The 15000-nt window shown below is 35.4% G+C and overlaps 1 protein-coding gene across 5 annotated transcripts in view; it reads left to right on the top strand.

Moving 5' to 3' along the window:
- Nucleotides 1-1749: 1749 nt before the first annotated feature.
- LOC119573003 (arfGAP with SH3 domain, ANK repeat and PH domain-containing protein-like) overlaps nucleotides 1750-15000 on the top strand; it is a 16027-nt gene continuing 2776 nt past the window's right edge. Inside the window, exons 1-18 of one of the 5 annotated variants that reach the window (XM_037919989.1) lie at nucleotides 1750-1847; nucleotides 3195-3340; nucleotides 3844-3999; nucleotides 4544-4642; nucleotides 4777-4862; nucleotides 5154-5319; nucleotides 7364-7460; nucleotides 7641-7802; nucleotides 8081-8161; nucleotides 8318-8461; nucleotides 8717-8829; nucleotides 9343-9446; nucleotides 9861-9890; nucleotides 10918-11065; nucleotides 11237-11533; nucleotides 11967-12077; nucleotides 12211-12421; nucleotides 13606-13965. In XM_037919989.1, coding sequence (XP_037775917.1) covers nucleotides 1808-1847; nucleotides 3195-3340; nucleotides 3844-3999; nucleotides 4544-4642; nucleotides 4777-4862; nucleotides 5154-5319; nucleotides 7364-7460; nucleotides 7641-7802; nucleotides 8081-8161; nucleotides 8318-8461; nucleotides 8717-8829; nucleotides 9343-9446; nucleotides 9861-9890; nucleotides 10918-11065; nucleotides 11237-11533; nucleotides 11967-12077; nucleotides 12211-12421; nucleotides 13606-13965 — 2551 coding nt within the window. In that variant the 5' untranslated portion in view covers nucleotides 1750-1807. Of the gene's footprint in view, nucleotides 1848-3194; nucleotides 3341-3843; nucleotides 4000-4543; nucleotides 4643-4776; nucleotides 4863-5153; nucleotides 5320-7363; nucleotides 7461-7640; nucleotides 7803-8080; nucleotides 8162-8317; nucleotides 8462-8716; nucleotides 8830-9342; nucleotides 9447-9860; nucleotides 9891-10917; nucleotides 11066-11236; nucleotides 11534-11966; nucleotides 12078-12207; nucleotides 12422-13605; nucleotides 13966-15000 lie in introns of all 5 variants that reach the window. The other 4 variants (XM_037919992.1, XM_037919991.1, XM_037919993.1 and 1 more) reach the window with 4 other exon arrangements.

Genomic DNA, 15000 nt, shown 5'->3' with positions numbered 1-15000 from the left:
TGAAAAGGTGCTGCTCTCCCCTCGCCGTTTTCTTTGCTGTTGAGTATTCAGCCCGACCCCTGTCCCTTATTGATGACGACGCGGGAATAACCTGTTCTCTTTCGCTTTTCTGAAGACATTTGACGGAGAGAGAAAAGAAAAGAAAAAATAAGTTGAAGGAAAGCAGACGAGGTCGGTAAAGATAGTCATAGCCATATACACCTAGAGAGAGAGAGACGTTTTTGACCCTAACCTCCCTGGCTTTCCTTCCCGCGCGAGAGAGAATACGCGGGCGACGTTGGCTCCATTCTTATTTCAGGTTATTACTCCCTTGGACCTTTGTGCTGATTTCCGGTGCCTCGCCCTGCTCGCCCGCGGGGAAGACGGTGCTGGCTTACTGACGGTGACTCTTTTGTTGGTGTTATTATTATCATGGTTTGTTGTTGTTGTTATTATTATTATTATTATTATTATTATTATTATTATTATTATTATTATTATATTTTATTATTATTATTATTATTATTGTTATTGTTATTGTTATCGTTATCATCAGCATTGTCATCGTCATCATTATCATTGTTGTTATTATTATCATAATTATTGTTTCTGGTATCATCATCATCATCGTTTTTGTTACTGTTATTACTATTATTACTATTATCATAATTGTGACTGTAACTATTATAAATTATTACTGATTATTATTATTGTAGTTATTGCTTTTTGTTGCAATACAAGCTGCCCATATCAATCCCTCCCTGAGCGCAGTTACATGGAGACATGTTTAAAAGTCACATTTTATGGGGTGGTTGGATATAAGATTAAAGAGAATATAGCGACAGTCGAATGATTTTTTATAAAACAATTATTAGTTGATCTTTATTTGTCATATATATTTGTGTATATAGATGTTTCTTTATTTCGTCTTCTTCTCAGAGGAACAACGCTAACATTTAAACTGCGCTCTTCATTGGCTTGAGTTTGCACGACACATGATACCTATTGCAATCTGATCTCACATGCCAGATATTTACATCATCACGAGGGTATAAATCGATATACACACTCGATCATCATCACATCACATCTCTAACTCTCTCTCGTTGTTGATTACATGTTTTACTCTTATTATATTTCTTATTGTACTGAATGTATTATGACATAATTACGATATAATGAGTTATTGCTTTTTGTTGCAATACAAGCCCATATTAATCCCTCCCTGAGCGCAGTTACATGGAAACACTGTTTAAAAGTCACATTTTATGGGGTGGTTGGATATAAGGATTAAAGAGGAAATAGCACAGTCGGTTGTGTTTTCTGTTAAACAATTATAGTTGATCTTTATTGTCCATCTTTCTTTTTCTTCGTCTTCTTCTCAGAGGAACAACGCTAACATTTAAACTGCGCTCTTTCATTGGCTTGAGTTTGCAACGACACAGGAGACGCTTATTGCAATCTGAGTCTCACATGCCAAGATAGTTTACACTGGGTTTGATAAACTGTTTGATAAGCCTGGGCGAGATAGAGACAGCCACAGCCAGGCAGAAACTGGGATAGGAAGACAGATAGATAGACAGAGGTAAATAGACAGATGGATAGACAGAAGCGGAGGCAAAAAGAAAGTTGTTAAGGACAGATCGAGATAAACAGATAGACAGACAGAAACAGAGACAGACAGACAGACAGGCAAATAAAAATCGAGAGAAAGGTTGTGGGAGATAGACACAGTGGAGGAGGAAAAAAAAGTGAAAATAGCGAGCTCTCTAACTCTTTCTCTCGTGTGTTGCAGGTGCTGGATAAGGACCGGGAAGGACTGTCCCGGATGAAGAAAGTCGTCAAGAGCCTGGGAGGGAATGGCCAAGGTAATGTTGCATAATTCTTTGTGATGTCGCCTTTATGTATCATTTTCTCTAGGGCATAGTATGTCATATTTTGAATGAATGATATACGATGCTGTAATGTACCACCGTATAATATTCTGTAGTACGTTATAACATGTAATGATAAGGTGTTATAGCGCAACATATTATTTAATGCGATAGAGCACGTGATGTAGTATTTCACAGTGGAAGAGTACGGATCGAGCGGCCTCAGAATTAGTATTCCCGTGGCTCGTATAAAGCTTTGTATCTCATCGCACACCATGGATCTTCTTTTCCTCCTCCTCCTCCATCTCCTCCTCCTCCTCCTCCTCCTCCTCCTCCTCCTCCTCCTCCTCCTCCTCCTCCTCCTCCTCCTCCTCCTCCTCCTCCTCCTCCTCCTCTCCTCCTCCTCCCCCTCCTCCTCTGCTTCCGCCCTCTCCTTCCCCTCCATTTCCTCCTACTCCTACTCCTACTCCTCCTTCTCTTCCACCTCCTCCTCCTAATCTTTCTCTTCCTCCAACTCCTCATTTTCGTTGCTTTATCTCCCACCTCATTCCGCTTCATGTCAGTTGCTCTGCCTTTGTCTCTTCGTCTTTTTCTACTCCACCTCCCTTTTTCATTCCTCCTTTCCCTTTCTTTTTCTCCCTCTTCTTCATTTTCCTATCCCCTTCCTCCTCCTTCTTCCTCCTTTCTCCTCCTTCCTCCTTTCTCCTCCTTCCTCCTTCTTTCTCCTCCTTCCTCCTCCTTTCTCCTCCTTCCTCCTCCTTCCTCCTCCTTCTCCTCCTCCTCCTCCTCCTCCTCCTCCTCCTCCTCCTCCTCCTCCTCCTCCTCCTCCCTCCTCCTCCCTCCTCCTCCCTCCTCCTCCTCCTTCTCTCCCTCCTCCTCCTCCCTCCTCCCTCCTCCTCCTCTCTCTTCTCCTCCTCTCCACCCTTCTCCTCCCCTCTCCCTCCCTCCTCTTCCTCTCCTCTCTCCTCCCTCCCCTCTCTCCTCCTCCTCCTCCTCCTCCTCCTCTTCCTCCTCCTCTTCCTCCTCCTCTCCTCTTCCTCTCTCCTCTTCCTCTTCCACCTCCTCCTCCTCCTCCTCCTCCTCCATCCTCCTCCACCTCCTCCTCCTCCTCCTCCTCCTCCTCCTCCTCCTCCTCCTCCTCCTCCTCCTGTTCCTCCTCCTCCTCCTGTTCCTCTTCTGTATCACAACATGGCTGTATGAGCTCATTTGCCTTAAAACATCCACTATCACACCTAATGAAAAAAGGTACAGTAGATAGGAAGAGCAGTAACCCCTAGAGGTCCTGTGATGCCAAGGGACACCAAAGGGCAGAAGTCCTCACACTCTAGTTATCCTTTGCAGCTTACGTGGGCTCAGAGGTTGACATGAGCGATGCTCTCAAGAGGCTGGGTGAGATTGGAGGGCGGCCGGAAGACAAGAACCTGAGTGAGGCCTTCCACAAGTTCGCAGTTGTCATCAGGGAACACTCTCAGCTCCTGCAGCAGCTGGTGAGTCATTGAGAGAGTGACGGGTGATTAGGTGTGTTTGGTTGTGTTCGTCTGTGTGAGTGTATATGTATATGTATGTGTAAGTTTGTGAATATATGCTTGCTTGTTGGGGATGGGGTTACCCAGCAGGCTACCCATCTATTTATCTATCATTGTTTTTATATATCTGTTTGTGTGTGTGTATGTGTGTGTTATTGTCTCTATCCATTCATTTTTGCATGAGTTTAAATATTTTTGTAAAGGCATGCATGCTTTGTGCGGGGTTGTTTTTTTTTCTGATATATATTCTAACTCTCCCTCTTGATCAGTCATTTCTTTCTACTTCTTTCTACTGTATCCTCTTTGCTTTCTCAGTTTATCCTCCTCTACTGTCTTTCCTCACATGCCAGTTTTCCCCACTCTCATTTCCTTTCTTTATCTTTTCCCATTCCTCTCCTTCACTTTTTCTCCCTTCCTTTTCGTCTTGATTCTCCATCACTGAGTCTTCCCTTTGGTCTTTGCAGATCATAAATCAGCGCAACAATTTGCTCCACCCTCTTGATGGCGTTCTGAAGGGTGACCTCAAGGGTGTAAAGGGTGACTTGAAACAACCCTTTGATAAAGCAGCCAAGGTTTATGATGCAAAATTTGCAAAAATAGAGAAGGATAAAAAGGCACAGGTGAGTTGTATTAACAGGAAGATGTTTTTGTCAAATAATTTTGGTGTCAAGGAATCAGTTTTGTGTAGATGGAATATGTAAAACCTCATTCATTTACCATAAAGAATATAAATTTTATTTATTTTGATTTGGACATTCAAAGAAATTATATGGGATGAAGTACTGTTTTCCAAAATCTATAAAATATAGTCACTTATTTTGGCACTTTAATTGAATCATGGGAATATATATGTAGATAATTATATAACTGATTAAAGATATACATGTGATGTTATTTTAAACTTACAATTGTTATATTCAGTACAATTGTATGAAAGCATTTTCCATTTTCCCAGTAGAATTATATATAAAAAATTAATTTATCTGAATTCAAAGGTTTTTCATTTTATAATCTCATTTTTCAGAGGTGAAATTACAATTGAGTGAATCAATGAGAAGTTATCTGCAGGGGTTTTGTGTCTGTCGGCATATATTTACATTAGATGATAATGCAGTTTAGCACACTTTATAGAAGATAAGGTGACTGATTTTTAAATCTCTGCAGGCAAAGGAAGCAGGTTTCTTTAAAGTAGAAGTTGATGCTGCAGAAGTTGCTGAGGAGATGAGTAAAGAAAGAAAAATGTTTCAGCTTCAGATGTGTGATGTAAGTACTAAAGTAGAGAACATTTCTTATGTGAATGTGCAGGAAAAGAACTTGGCTATTGTACTGCAAATATAAGATATTTTTTTTTACTCTTTCTGTCATATTTCACATCTTAATATTTTGTTTTATTTCAGTATTTGATAAAAGTCAATGAGATCAAGACAAAGAAAGGAGTTGATTTCCTACAAAAGTTGGTAGAATACTACCATGCATATTGCAAGTAAGTTCAGGAACAAGATGATAGTGATTAGAAAATAAAGGCTTTTTCCATAATTTGCAGTCTTTTTTGTTGTATCCAGTATTTACCAGATGCATCAGGGAATGTGAAAAAAGCTTTCCAAACTGAGATAATTGTTCATGGGAATACACCTATAATGCTTTTACAACTGCTTGTCATTAGACTTAATAATAATCATTAAGGAGCATATCAGGTGATTAGCTTTAGGACTTCTAATAGCACATTTTTCATAGTGATGATTTCATTAGCTAAAGTGTATGACAAAATTTGCAGATATTTTGAGGAAGGAATGAAGACTTGGGCACACTTTGGCACATATGTAACAGAGCTGAGTGAAAAGCTGCGTGATGTAAGACATAGACAAGAGGAGGAACGGCGTCGTCTGCTTGCAACTAGGAAGATTATCAGCAGTTCCCTTTCAGCAGAAGCTAAAACAGAAGTAAATGATGTTTTCTTTCTGCAATTTGTTTGTTAAAACTAAATTGAATAATGTGGAATGATAATTTGCATGGTAGATGTCTTTAGTAATTAATGAAGCTGTTGTTCATCATCAAAGATACTCTCAGTGTAATTCAGACCTGTAGAGAGATGGTATGAGATTACCAAATCGTCTTTCCAGAAGTTTTGTTATAAGGATATTAAGTGCCCTTGCAGCTGCTTAATATTTGTAAAAAAAATATCTCTGATAGTGTCATGCCAAGATGAAGTATACTTTTCTAAAATCAATTATTTGATTTAGATTTGCTAAATGAGTACTGCATAGTGTTTTTGTTTTGCCATCATTTTTATAATTTTACTGAATTCTTCGTAAGGATTCAGTGGGATAGAAATTTATTGTTTTTTTAAAATATACTTTCATAAACCATGTTATTTTCTTTTGCTAACCTGCAGCATATGATGGTAAGTTAAAACCTCAGAATTGATGGTTTTGGCAGGAATTACCTTGCTATATATGTTGTTTTGCCTGTGTGATTAACAGTGTTAGAAAGCACAAAGACAGTTTATTAGTTGCAACTACAAATGAAAATTTTAGAGAATGCTAGATGAGTCTTGACCCAGAGGGAATTACAAATTACTAAAATACATAATAAACTGCAGTTCCCAGAAATTTCATTTAGATTTTGTTTATATAACCTAAAAATTTGCTTGAGTTTATTTTATTTATCTTTCAATCAAAATTAAGTTAAATGGGTTTTAAGAATGCAGTGGTTTATCCTTTTTAATCATTATCATGTTATCTTAACTAATTAGAGTTAGTAATTAGAGTACTTTAGTCTTATTAGAAAATGGGTAAAATATTTGGATTAAATCTCTTGGCCCAGAAATAAGATTTTTTTTTTAACTAATGGAAAAGGAGTGAATGAGAAAATCATATCTGAATAAATTATTACAGACTTCTGGTAATACAGCTTATAAGCTTACCAAAGTAAAATTAAATATATTAAGTTAAAGTATCCTTGTTTGCTAAATTTTCAATTAATAAGTAGTCACACATGTATAATGCATGTCCAGTTTGAACTGAATATCCTAAATATGTTATGAAGAATATATGTTTATATATCTTTCAGGTGAAGTAGTTTGAAAGTTTCCCCTTTATAATTATTTCCAATATTATAAGAAATGTATTTTAAAATAAATTTGCAAATAGTTTAGCTCATTTCACTGCTGTCTTTAGTAATAATGGTGAATTCTTTTGTCACTTCAGCTATCAGTATATTTGCAGTTATTAATTGCCCCTCCTCATCAGCTAGAAATTTGTATTGACCCCATGTGACTTAGCAGAGCACAACCGGATCAGCTCAAAGCAACACATTCTAACCACTGACAGCACAGTTCAACTTGTTCTCTGCTTTGGAAATACAGATATATGAGATGCTTATTCCAGAGAAATATGTGATAGAACTTGATTAGCTTCTCAAACTGAGCACTTTCTTAATGATATGCTATTATATCAGAGCTCCCAGTACTTGAGTGATGTAGGGAAGTCTGATATATTACTATGATAATTTTAACAGTAGTGAAGGGGTAGAAGCTGTCAGTAAATTTACTATATAAATTTATTGTATAAGGCTAAATATAAAGGACTTTGGATTGAAGTGTCTAAGAAGGGATGGTTTGCTTCTACTGTATGTCTGATGATTTTAGTATATAGTTGGTTAGATACTAGATGAGAGAGAGAGATATCAGGTGGCTATTAGTTTCTCCTAGCCATTCATTTAAAGGTTAAGATTATCATTCTGAGACACTGACAAAGATTGTATGTGTGAAAAATGTTTGAATGCTAAATACATTTAGTGTATCATTCACATATATTGCACAGCATTCATGTATAAATTTCTGTATGGTAACAGTGCATATGGATTTTATGTAGTCATAGGTAACTGCGGTCTTTATATATTTATTTTTTGCTGCGATGATGATATGTAAAATATCATTTCACAAACAACTTCTTGTGTTTCTAAGATATAAACATAATTTTCCAGGTTGGAGTTGCACCACCAGGGTATTCTTTGCATCAGAAACAGGGTAACAAAATCCATGGCACAAACAAGATTGGTTATTTGTACAAAAAATCTGAAGGTACTTATATTATTTCTTATAGAATTTATTTTGTCCCAATGTCTCCAGAGAACTAGCATAACACTTATTTGCTTATTTTTGTCACTTGAAATACTTTATGATACAATGATATTGTCTGTATATTCAAGGAAATACTAGTATATATCCCCTTATATAGAAAACCTTTCAACTTATTCACAGGTAAGATGCGCAAAGTGTGGCAGAAGAGGCGTTGTGAAGTGCGTGATAGTATCCTTTGCATCCATCACTCTGATGAGACCAAACCACCTGTTACTGTACCTCTGCTCACATGTCAAGTCAAAGCCAGCATGGATGATCGCAAATGTTTTGATCTAGTATCCTGTAAGTAATTGTATTTATTTGGATATTATTTATTTTATTTGTGTGTGGATATTTATGTTTTTTATTTGAGGATTAACACCAAAACAAAAATAACATTAGTGATTATTATTGTAGTTCCATTACCAGCATATGAAATACTATGGCATTGAACCTAGTTATTTACATTTATAATGTATTTTCTAAGATTTTTTTAAAGAGTATTCTTATGAAATGTTTCATAAACTTTATCAGATTGTGTTACAATACTTCATAGGCATAACCTGAAATAATTATTTTAGATAACCGGACATACCACCTCATGGGGGAGGATGAAGTAGAGGCGAGTGCCTGGATGTCAGTTCTTCTCAACAGCAAAGAGGGTAAGTTTCTCTCATGTGAATAGTACCTTGTGAGTGTCTCCCCAATATACAGTATAAAGATGTGCATTGAAAATATATATCAATTGTCTTACTCTTGTACAAGCAGCTTATTACATACAGACTTATAAAATTTATTATTGTTTTGTTATTTTATAGGTGCACTGCAGAAAGCATTATGTGATGATACTCCAGGACCATCCCCAGCAGATTCAGGCTTCCGAGAACTGCAACAGCGAATTATATCTTATGTCAGGGGACTACCTGGAAACAATTTGTGTTGTGATTGTGGTGGAACTAATGGTTAGTTGAAAAAACAATTCACTCTCGTGGCTTATGTAGATTTATAAGTATGTCATCTAATTTGAACTGGAATTTATTTTTTTATTTTTGGGTTGGAAATAAGATCATGTCCATTTTTCTGCATTTGCATAATTCAAATTGTTCAGGAATAATCTGAAAATGGTTTTGTTTTATTTGTTTGTGGAACAAAAATCATTTGCATATTTCTGTCTTTCATTGATGTACAAGATGTAATTTGATGTATACTATCAACAGATGTCACCTGGCTTTCTACAAACTATGGCATAATGGTCTGTATTGAATGTTCTGGAATTCATCGAGATCTTGGAGTCCATGTTTCTAGAATACAAAGCTTAACCTTGGATAAGGTAAGAGTTTATCTTTTATTTTTTTCACTCTTCTAGTCCATATTTGGTGACTGAATAAAGATTTTTGCACATTTAATTGAAACTAAGAAAGTGTTCTGCATTGTTGCATGTAGATTAACTGTTCTTTATATTGTTCAGTATGTCTTTTTTTTTAATGATAGACAACATGTAGTTCATTAAATCAAAACTTTTATTAATTAAACTTTAATATTATAGAGGAAAATTTTTAACAAGGTTTACTTAAACATTTCTGAATGAATGAATATGTACTTTTTGTCTTAAACATATAAGGGGGGAAGAGTTGCACTTATACACAAACTTCTGTTTCCAGCTACAACAAAAGTATATCATATGTCAATTTTGTCCACTTTAGAAATTGAATGTATCTCTTCTAGGTCATAAATCAGTTTCACTAGGCTGACAAATTTGAAATACTTATTACCTGCTTATGAGATTGTGAGTAGCCTGTTTCCAATGAACATAAACAATATATTTGATTATTTTTGCTTCCAGGTGGGGACAGCACAGTTACTCCTTGCTCGGCACATGACAAACAACTCTTTCAATGAAGTGACAGAAGCTACATCACCAAGAAAGCCAGAACCCACAAGCACTATGTAAGTTGCATTCAGATCCCATTTAAGCTATAAATTGCTTCAATTTTTTCATCATTATTTCTTTGCCCCTTATCAGTTAGTTAAGATAAGAGTACTTGCAAATTGTAGGAAATTTTCTAAAGGTGAATTTTGTATGTATTAAGTCTTTTGTGCATCACCTTTTGTTTTGTATAAACTGCTATGGATTGTGATTGTTAGTTGATGTCTAAGTTTGTTTTACTTGTTAACATTGTACATATGTGAATAATAATTTTAAAAGGTGAATCATCCCAGAAAAGGACTAACTCTCAGCATCAGAAATCACATTGAGCTGAGTTGGAAAAATTCAGATATTATTGAACAAAACTGGAACATTTAAATTACTCTGTGTGGATCTTTGTGATCCCTTTGACAATTAAAACTCTTTTTATTCAGTGACTCACGAGAAGATTGGCTAAGAAGGTGGTGAGTACGGCACTCACTCTCAGCCGTGTCTCTGGGCAGCAGTAGGAATCAGAGGCAGATAATTTTATGATGAGCATTTTATGCAGTTATCATGTTATCCGTAATAATTTTAAAAAGATGTTCATAAAATTGTTAATGAATTTGATATCAAAATCAAGCATTCTCTGGTAGAGATTTTATTCCTCTAAATGCACGTTAGTAACATGAATTATGATCACAGTCAGTATTTTCGTAACTGATCTGCTTCTGAGACCCTTTTACCTGCTCTCTTAGTGTTCCATTGGTCACTCTGAGCATTGCATATTTTGCATGAAAGTAAAAATATTTTTCAGATAGGAAAATTATGTAAGATTATTTGTGGATTTGTTCTTTTTTTTCATTTATGTATAGAACAAGAGTTCACCAATGCTTCCAGAGTGACTATAGAGACAACTTGGTGCTGAAATGTTATTAAAAGCCATTTTAATTCCTTTGTTCTTATGGACTTTTAGTAGTAAATGTTAAGCTTAAGAAAACTGTAGAGTAAGCTCTTCAATAATCATTTATATATATATTTTTTTACTTTGTATAATAACATTCTTTATTTTTTAGTTAAGCATGTTTCTCTATAGGGAATAGATATTGTGATTGTTCTAGATATATTGTTTTGTACTAAATTTTGTTTCTGTATTGTTAAATGACCTTAGTTACCAGAATCTTTACCATTTATTATATCATAAAGATAATCTTGAATGTGTCAGGGATATCTTTTGAGAAACACATTGAGGATACAGTTATTATATTACTCCATATATTGTGTTTGTATATATCTGTCTTGTGAATATTTTTATTAATTCCCTTTAGCATTGTTAAAAATATGAATATTCAGTTAAAAATACAGTGCAATTTTTTATCACAGTGTGAATAAAAGAATCAGAGAAGCAGAAAATGGGGGAATTATTTATTAATGGAAGACCAGTATAAACATGTGCTTTTTTATTTTCCATATGAATACACATATCATATACTTACAAAACTGAAATTTCAGGGATGAGAGAAGGGAATTCATCCAGTCCAAATACGTGCGAAGGGCTTTTGTCCAACCAACCACAGAAAACCCGGAGGATCTTTTGGGGCAGTTGCGAGAAGTAATTGATAAAAATGACCTTTATGGCCTCCTACGTGTATATTTTCAGGTATGTGGGCTGTGTAAACGTGTATATCCCAATAGTTCATCCTTTATTTATTTATTTTTTTTTTATTTTTTTATTTTTTTTTTTTATTTTTTTTTTTTTTGTAACATACAAACTTGCTGAATTTTAGTGATTTTTTTTCTGAATATAGTATTTCTTCATACTTTCTTTCAGGGTGCTGACTTAGGACTGCCTTTATCACCATTGGGAGAATGTGCTCTACATGTAGCCATCTATCAAGAAAATGGTGCCTCACTTCCCCTGGTAGATTTCTTGGTACAGAATAGTCATTCTCTGGATCGTCAGACTAAGGAAGGAAATACTCCCTTGCATTATTGTGTCATCTACAACAAACCAGAGTGTATGCGACTGTTGCTTAGAGTTGGTGCCAATCCTAGTATAGAGAATAACAATGGCAAAAATCCACAAGATATTGCTAATGAACGCAACTGCAGGCTCATGGCAGATATGGTAAGAAACTTAATTAGGGTAAGGAGAGATGTTGGGAGATGAAGAGAGAGAGGGAAAGTGAGGGAGGGGGGGAATAAATAAAATAGAGAATGAGAAAAGAATAGAGGATATGAAGTAAGCACAGGGGGTGAGAAGAATTGAGAAAAGTTTCATTTCTAAAAGTCATTGAAACTAGTATTATTTCAGACACCAGATATTTATGTATTTTTCAGAATGACAGTATTACTTGCCTGGACATTATTCTTATTTTCCTTTTTTTCATAGAAATGCTCAGAAGCAAGTAAAGAGTAAATGATATAAATCAAAAGAAATTGTTGGTACTTGGAGCTTTTTATTTGATTATTGTATTCAGATTGTTTTTGTTAGCAATCTGTTTTTATAGTCATTGGAAATGTTATTGTATGTTATTAATGTTATTTCTCTACCTCTTCAGCTCAGTCAGGCTCAACAGCAGAAAAAGACAATGTTTGAAAATGTGGAATATGAATGGAATCTCTCAGATGACAATTTGACAGACGTCTCAGATGATGATGAAAATTTCAAAGTAAGTTCATGATAATTTTCATTATCATTCTGATGTGTATCATAGTTGGTTCATATAGTTTGATTAAATGTATTAAGTATTTTTAAAGACACTTCTACAACTTATTTTTACACTTCACATCATTTACCAGCAGAATGGTATGTCAACTCCTGAGAAGAAGAGCAGAAACAGACCGGTCAGTATGCCAGGGTCAGGCTCTCCTGGGTGCCAGCGAAGTGCCGACCATTGTGGCCTGGGAGATCACCGTGGTTTAGGGGACTACCGAGGTAGTGAGCATCGGACTTCCTCCTCCCGCTGGAGAGCTCAGCCACCTCTGCCACCTCCAGTGACCAGTAAACCAATATGTTAGTATTCAGTGAATTTGACTTAGGTTGACCACAGGAATACTATCCTCATTACAGTATGACCCTTCTTTTGTGCCTGTTCTCAGGTTCTGTAAGAAAAAGTTGAACTAGAGAAGTTAAGCCATCAGAAATAATCCCCAGAATTAGCTTAAAATTATTAGTATTTGATATTTAACATATAGGGCCAGAATATGTGTCATGCTGGATTGCCACCACATAATGACAGTGCAGTGGTTTCTTGTCATACAGATGGCACAGAACTTAAAGTTTGATTAAGAACAGACTTTATATATTACAAGTTTTACTTTAAATGGTTGAAGTTTTTCTCTTGATGTTGTGTTTGACACATGTAATATCAGTGTGCATTATTTTCCTTCTTTGTGGTTCATAACTTGTTCTGACCATGAAGTTGAATGGTAAATTTTGAACTTAATTAGTTAGGTGTTCCTCTAATATAGATATGGCATAGGTTGTTCTGTTTATGACAAGTTATGTGCTACATCATGTTTACTTGTTGCTTACCTTGTATTGCAAAAGTTTATTCGAATTTGTATTTGTGTTTTTCAATATAACTGATTTCACTGCACATGATTAGCATCAAACTGACTGAAGCTCTTTCATTTGGTAAAATAATTGGTGTGTGTAGATGTTTTTTATTTATTTTTGCTGAAACTAAACAGATTTTAGACATCATGTAACTGCATTAAGGAATTAGATGTATTTGATTGGCCATTTTTGTGAGAGGATTCCATTGGATGATAAATCACTCTTTTTATACTAAGAACCACTCAAGACCGTAAAGTAAGTTGAAATTTAATCTATTAAAGGGATAGATATCTGTGCATGGTATATCCTAATGAGCTTTTTATGAAGATACTTTACATGTTTAGGATAAATTTAGAAGACCAAGGATTGCAAAACAATTACCAGGACTTATAATCAATACTAATAAAAGAAAACATTATTAAGAATGTTTCAGGATTTATAAAACCTTAATGTATGGTTTCAGAATGCATGATTGTTATTTCTACTGTTAATGCTGAAACCATAGGATTTGCATGGAATAATACATACTTCTTAATCTAAATTGAATGTATAGGTCTTTCACATTTAAGGAGTGTTATCTTTAGAAAATTTACAGCATTCAAAAACTGAGCTGTTATCAACCCCTCTTCCTTTACTAGTGCCTCTCAGTGGTAACCTGCCAGAGACACTTCAGAAGAGGCCAGCACCTAAACCCCCCACTGGTGTATCCCACCCCTCATCCTTCTACTCCTCACGCTACTCAAGTCACTCCCGCACGCCCTCTGACCCTATGCTGGGACCCTCGCCTTACCACCCAGGCCTGCCTCACAACAACAACAACAACAACAGTGGAGGGGGTGGTAGCCTTGGGGGAATGGGGCACAAGAGGAGCCCATCAACTGATTCTAGTAATAGTGTGTTCTACCCTCAACCTTCTTCTTCTTCCAACACCACCACTACTTCCTCTGGGGCTACACGCTTCTCTCTTTCACATAACTTGCCCCCTGAGGCTAAGTCAGGTGAGGGGACGGGGTGCTTCTCCTCTTTGGCTTCTTTCTCTCTGCATCGGCTTGGTAGCTTTTAGGCTTCATCTGTCATAGTAGTATTTAGAGAGGAAGTTTTTTGAGTTTAAGTTGGTAGAGAGAAAAAAAAATAGAAGCAGTAAATAAGGTATATGTGTAAGTATATGCATGCAGTAATTTGTTTTCATACATGAAGCATGAATTGACTATTTATATGTATTATGTATTCGGCCATATGGAAATCATTTGCTTCATTTGCTTTCTTATAATATCTATGCAGCTATGTATATATTTTTGGGTAGTAACTGTTGCCTTGCATTCAAGCTATTTAATATTTTGTATATAAAGAAAATAATATTATACATGTTATATCCTTAATTTCAAGCAAATTAAGTTCAAGCAAATAAAACCTAAAGACTGAAAAACTGAATTTTGTATTTAATGAAAATAACATCATATATATTATATTCTTAATTTCTTTAAAGTACAAGCAAATAAAACATAAAGAATGAAAGACTGAAAGAAGCAGGTCTACCTCTTAATTTGATGAATCATATTCTATCAAATTAAGTGTAAGTTTCAATAATTGTTAGCTCTTGTCTGAAGCTGAGCAGTATTTTTTCTGTGAAATTTTCCCAACACTCATTTCTCGTTGAATTTTCCGTGAGATACTTAAGTGGAATTTTGGGGTTTCTTACCTTTCCAGATAAACAGAAAGGTGTTTTTTTTAATGAAGCTTCCTTTCATATTCATTGGATATGAACCCCAAATGGTTATTTAATTTTTATTTGAAGCTGAATAGCAATAGTCCATTATCCAATATAAATGGAGAGCAATGTGGCATCTTTGTACTGTTTGGTATTCTAATCTAGCATTTTACATTAGGCTTTATCAGCCAAGATGGATGAAGGGCAAATAGTAAGAAAAGTCTTTATATTACTGGCTTTATATGTCAGGATGTAGGAGATGACTAGTGTTTAGTTAATTTACACATATATTAAAATCAAATATGTTATTATACTCATATAACAT

This window comes from Penaeus monodon, chromosome 5, assembly GCF_015228065.2.
Source record: "Penaeus monodon isolate SGIC_2016 chromosome 5, NSTDA_Pmon_1, whole genome shotgun sequence".
NCBI classification, from domain to species: Eukaryota; Metazoa; Arthropoda; class Malacostraca; order Decapoda; family Penaeidae; genus Penaeus; species Penaeus monodon.
Note: the sequence above shows the minus strand (reverse complement) of the source record. Positions and strands in the feature narration are given on the sequence as shown.